At 42.8% G+C, this 6,246-nt stretch overlaps 1 protein-coding gene across 1 annotated transcript; it reads left to right on the forward strand.

Moving 5' to 3' along the window:
• The first annotated feature begins 281 nt into the window (after positions 1-281).
• IRX2 (iroquois homeobox 2) lies at positions 282-5,970 on the forward strand. The gene is made up of 5 exons (XM_050938237.1): positions 282-883; positions 2,392-2,797; positions 3,304-4,008; positions 4,726-4,793; positions 5,465-5,970. The coding sequence occupies exons 1-4, from the start codon at positions 641-643 to the stop codon at positions 4,767-4,769; spliced, it is 1,398 nt and encodes a 465-aa protein (XP_050794194.1). The 5' UTR covers positions 282-640; the 3' UTR covers positions 4,770-4,793; positions 5,465-5,970.
• Positions 5,971-6,246: the final 276 nt, after the last annotated feature.

Consider the following 6,246-nt stretch of genomic DNA (forward strand, 5'->3'; position numbering starts at 1 on the left):
GTGGCTCTGAGCAGGGAGAAACTAAGCAGTGGTATCATCCTTTGGCTTCAGCAGTGTGCTCGCTGTCAGACAGAGGGTGGTTGTAACGTATTACCAAGCCTGCTTCCCTCCCTCCGTCTGCGGGGGGAGCTGGAGAAGGAGAAGGGGCGGGCCCCTCGCAATATGCAGATGAGCCGCTGTGACGGACAGCTCTGCTTTCCAATGTCTCTCAGAAACTCGAGTGCTCCTTCCCTCAACTCTTCACTTCAGACTCTCTACTTCCCCCAAAATACAGGCTGGCCAGCGCTGGGGGAGCGGGCTGGCGGGCAGAACTCCATATGCAGCAGCCACTTTCCTGAGCCGGGCTCTCTCCCTCCCTCTCTCCCTGTCTTTCTCTCTCTCCCCCCCTTGTAGTTACCCAGCTCCTTCTCCCCTCTCCCCATGCCCTTCTCGTCCTGAGTAGTTTGCTGAGCGGATCCCCCGTTGTGGTGCTGGCCGGGGTGCATGGGGGGCCAGTAGGACAAGTCTCATTCCCTGCACAGCTGCCCAGAGCCATCCGGGGAGAGGGAGAGGGAACACGAGAGCAGCAGCAGGAGCAGCAGAAGCGCCAGGGCCGGTCACCCTCACCCCCTCCCTGCTCCTGTGCACGCCCGTGCAAGCCATGTCCTATCCTCAGGGTTACCTCTACCAGCCCCCCGGCTCGCTGGCTCTGTACTCCTGCCCGACGTACGGGGCGTCGGCTCTGGCGGCCCCCAGGAGCGAAGAGCTGGCCAGGTCTTCGTCGGGCTCTGCGTTCAGCCCTTACCCGGGATCGGCAGCTTTCACAGCCCAGGCGGCGGCCACAGGCTTCACCAGCCCGCTCCAGTACTCCACAGACCCCGCCACGGGATTCCCCTCCTACATGGTAACTACCGAGAAAAAATCCTCTCCTTCTTCATTAGCATCCTCATCTTCATCCTCCTCTGCCCCTATCTCCTGCACACGCACCATCCGTAACAGAGCCCGGGCTGCACAGCCAGGTGCTGAGCACAAACTCAGCCGCCTGCTTATGTTTTCCCAACACCACTCCCAAACCCGAGGTGCCCGAGCGGGGCAAAGGGAGACGCGGGCGGGGGCCCTGGCACTACCTCGGACCGGACCCTGGTGGCTTTCGGGGCTTGCGAACATAAAACCGAGCCTGCCTTTGCTCGCGGGTCCGTTCGTTAAGAATCTGCATTGTCTGAAGCAGTTTGGTGGCTGCATTTTGTGCTGCGGGAGGAGAGGGGAGGATTTCTTTTTTCTTGCTTTTCTAAGCCAACGTTTAGTGGAGCTCCGGGAAGTGAGCCCGGTGCGGTTTCAGTTACTTTCAATGCGTTTTGTGCTAATGGTTTAACTGGATTTTAGGGATAAAAAGAAGCATCTGTTTGCGATCTGCGAGCTTCGCTCATACCCAAGATGGTTGTGGCGGCCACAGCTTCAGCGTTCACTTTGTTTGTCATTACTTAAAAGGAGCATTTGAAATTGCGTGTGTCTCTGTGTGTGTATATATAGTTATAGCTTTATAGACACACATCAGGAATTTAAGGTCGGAGACTCCAGACTGGTTACGATTAGTTCCAGAAAGGGGTGGCAAAAAGGTTACTTATATTTCCATATAAACAGACAGAAAACCAAATGTTTTCTGGTTGTAAAATACTTCAACAGAAATGGTCGTGTAGTCTTTATTCAATGCAATGTGAAAGATCTGAAGATCTGCCCTTCCTGACTTTCCTGTCGAGGAGCAGTAGATAAGTAGCTGGAAGTTGCAAAGTGTGTTTGTCGACTATTAAGAACATTAGGTGATTTTGGGGCCCTAACTCTCCCTTCTCTAGGATTTTTAAACGTCCGTAAAGTTATCAACTTCCTTAGTAGTATCTTCAACTTTTCTTCCATTGCGCAGACTTAAATAAGCTCAATGCAAACGTTAAAGGGCGAATTAAAATGCTAATTACATCGCATTTAAACAATTCGAAACGGTGCATATCTTCTGATTTGCGAGTTGGATTTGCAATGCATTAGTGCAGTGAATTGCTAAACGGTGGCTCTGTTGTATATTCTATAGCAAAAAGGAAACATCTTTTGAATCTTTGAAAGAAACCTGTAAGGCCTTTTTAAAACGTCTGCGTAACTCAGAAATAATTTCGGGAAATATTAAATTACGAGGATCTAAAATTAACTGAAGATTAAAAGATCAGCGATTTCACTGTGTGCGGTTTGGGGGGGTGGAGGTAAATAAGATCTTAATGGCCTTTGAGTACCCTTGTTTGCTATTAGAATATGAATGTGAGATACCAATCCAGGAAAATGCAAATATAATCACTGATCTTTCCTTGACAACTTACTAATGACTAGCAGCAATAACAAATTGCCAACCCATTGTTTTGCCCTTTCCAGGGCTCTCCTTACGATGCTCATACGACGGGGATGACCGGGACCATCAGTTACCATCCGTATGGCACTCCTGCTTACCCTTATCAGCTGAATGATCCCGCTTACAGGAAAAACGCCACCCGAGATGCCACCGCCACCCTGAAGGCCTGGCTGAATGAGCACAGGAAGAACCCCTACCCCACCAAGGGCGAGAAGATCATGCTGGCCATCATCACAAAGATGACCCTCACCCAGGTCTCCACCTGGTTCGCCAACGCCAGGAGGAGGCTCAAGAAGGAGAACAAGATGACTTGGGCTCCCCGCAACAAAAGCGAAGATGAAGATGAAGACGAAGGAGATGGAGCAAGAAGTAAGGAGGAAAGTTCGGACAAGGTGCAGGAAAGCAATGAAACTTCAGCAGAGGACGAAGGTTAGGCACAACACGGTGGTACTATAGCTAGATAGGAAGGTCCCAAAGGGATATGTGTGCAAGTGCCAGGATTTATTTAAATGCACGTTTACTTTCAAAATTATAACCGGAGTGCTGCGGGATATATTTTAAACTCAGGCCCCAACCCCTCTATACCGTTTACCCTCACTACCTAATCTTCACCTTTAACTGATAAATAACGATAGCAAAGACCTTTTAAATTGATCTAATTCTGCATTGAGCCATTCCCCTAAAACAGCCAGCCAGAGCATTTGTGTTAATAATGCCTGTTGTGCTTTGTACGGACACATACAGGAAGCTGCTTTCATGCAGCCGTAGTGATAGCCGGTGGGAGTGTTCCTAGAATTATAATTATACATAAAAGGATTTGATTACAAGCGTCGCTTTCCCATCAGTGGTTGCAATGGTTGTGCTTGATTCTCTCCTGCTCTCTTTAGTCTATATAACTGACCGTGCCCTTGTTTGTTCGGCTGGTGCCCTTGCAGGGATCAGCTTGCAGGTTGACTCGCTCACGGATCACTCCTGCTCCGCGGAGTCTGATGGGGAGAAGTTGCCCTGCCGAGTAGGAGACACGCTCTGCGAGTCCGGATCAGACTGCAAGGACAAATACGAGGACATCGAGGACGACGAGGATGAAGATGATGAAGCAGAGAGAGACCTTCCCGCTAAGCCTGTGACTTCCTCCCCCCTCACCGGCGTGGAAGCCCCCCTCCTTAATCACCCCCACGAGGACGCTTCAAGGAACTCCAATAAAACTACTTTGGACAACAGGATTTCTCCCAGTTCCGAGGCACAGACCATTAAGCCCAAGCTCTGGTCTCTAGCTGAAATAGCCACCTCGGACCTTAAAAATCAGAACATGGGCCAAAGCTGTCAGCCACCGGCGTTATCTTCAGTAACCCCCTCTTCTACTACGCACAGCTCCGCCTACTCTCCCTCTTCTCTCTTAGGAAGGCACATTTATTACACCTCACCTTTTTATACCAATTATACAAACTATGGGAACTTTAACGCACTCCAGAGCCAGGGGATCCTGAGATATAACTCCGCAGCAATGGCTTCGAACGAGGGACTAAGTCAGACTGTACTAAATACAAGCTCTGTTCACAAACAGAGCAGTGACTCTTTGAAAACGATCACTAACCAGCTAGAACAACATTACAGGCCCTCTAGTTATGAGTCTAAGAAAGGTAGGTGACGGATTGCTTCTTTTCTTCCCAAAGGCAAAATGACTTTTATACACACTGTAGATAAAGAATGCTTATTTGGACAAACACCACCACCAGCAGCAGACAAATATACCGACAATACTTAAGGAAAAGGAGCTGGATGGAAGGAGCTAGACAACAATATATTTTGGGAATTTAAAAATATCCCCCCCCCATTTCTTGCATTTAAGGAAAACAAAAAGAAATAACAGAGGAGATTAAAAAATGTAATGGGTTAAATATGTTGCTTTAAAAATCAATGTTTATAAATGAACCTATATATTTATATATATATAATTTAAAATACTGCTATCTTTACCTTTTGTGCATTGTGTTTAGTAAAACAGGACGCCAACTTTTTTTTTACACTTTTAAGGAGTTAAATATAGTTTTATTCGATTTAAGCTAAAGAAAATACAGTGATCCAAGTTACCAAATTATGTCTACTGTACAACATCTATTTTTCCCATACAGTTTTAAAATTAGTAAAACAAATTAATATAATTGTCTGATTTTAAAAAGGAATAAAAAAACCTGATACACCATTATCCAAACCGCAGCCATCTATAAAATATTAATGTAGGAGTTTTAAAGGGTTTAATATGAATTTTGTGCAAGTGAATTTTGGGACATACACACACTGTATAATCTAGTTAGCTGGCTGTGTCCTGTGACTAACTGGCGGTTATATTTTGACAGATCCCACTGACGTCTGCACAGTAGGAGTACAACCATACCTATAGAAGTGCAATCACACAGCAATGCAAGTAAGCAAGAACATTTTCTATTACACTGATCATTTGGCATCGGGTCCAAGACATATTGCACAGCTGTAAACTTGCTTAACGTTAATTTCCTGCTTCATTACATAAGAGTCTAATTACAAAGTAATATGCTCTTTTCTGGTCTTTTAAAAAATCCCTTATTACAGCTTTTCTTCTCTGCTTTATACTCTTTTGTAAGACAGTTTAGAGGGTTCCCAACCCCTTCATATGACTTTTAGGGTTTTCTTTTCCATTATGTAAAACAAAAATAAAGGAATACTTAAATTTTATACAGATATCTTTGGATCTCTTTTTAAAATAATTTTCTAATGATTGTTATAAGATAAGGTGTTTGTGTTAAGATATTATTACAATTGTACATTGTAAATATTTAAAATTTAAAAGCACAATTACAAGATTTCAGCATGCTTTTCTAGGAGGTTATGGTATCTCTGAATTGTCTTATGTCTGGTTAACAATGGCACCCTTACAACTTTCTATGTGTAAGACTAACCAAAATCCTATAGATCTTTTAAAACTAATATTTTCATGAGAAGAAAACAAAAGAGTAAGCATTTTAGTTCAACTTTATTAATTATTATTATTATATTATTACAATGTAATGGTGTTAGTGCGTAAGTGAAGGATTTTGGATGATCTGGTTTTTTCCTTAGTCCACAGGTAGGTGTCACAATTGCTTTGAAAAAAGTGTGCAAGCCATCATCTGTCCCCGAGCTCATATATAGAACAAATCTCTAAATCCGGATCACATCTTGTGCCACTGTATAAAGGAAGACCACAGAGCACTATTAAATCTACAGACTCTAATTATTAACCCAGAATTTTGTTGGACATATGTGAGTTTGCTGGTATAGTATAGTTTCCCCAATGTATGTGTTACTTTTGAAAACAGATCTGTTTTTCTCAGGATATCTTGAATTGATCACTTCATTGCCACGGTATATATTCGATAGGTGTGATAGGATTTAATGTAAAATTTATTTGTAAAAGATGTATACAGTAGAGATAACAAAGATGTGATTGGAGAACTTGAGTACTTACAAAGAGGAAACAAATTTGATATTTATTTTTGTAATGATATAAAAGCTTCTAGTAATTTATGCAAGTTGTATTGCAATGAAATTGGAACTTTTGTAAATAAATTTTGCCTGGTTTTTATTTGAAACGTTAATGGTTATACAATCTTTGGTTGTTTAACAAAATTTCTTTACTAATTTATATCTTTAATTGTAAATAAAAACAGACTAGTCTGCAACCATATGGTGTTTTTGGTTCATTTCCCCCTAAATACTAAAAATAGTAAATTATTTAGAAAATCATAAAATTGATAGTAGTTGCAATTTCACTTTATATTTTTAGGATGTAAAAAGCCTAAATAAATTAAACTAACTGAAAATACATGCTTTGTTTAAGTGAAGCTCAGAGTTGTTCTGTA

The sequence above is a fragment of the Gopherus flavomarginatus genome, chromosome 2 (genome assembly GCF_025201925.1).
Source record: "Gopherus flavomarginatus isolate rGopFla2 chromosome 2, rGopFla2.mat.asm, whole genome shotgun sequence".
Lineage (NCBI taxonomy): Eukaryota > Metazoa > Chordata > Testudines > Testudinidae > Gopherus > Gopherus flavomarginatus.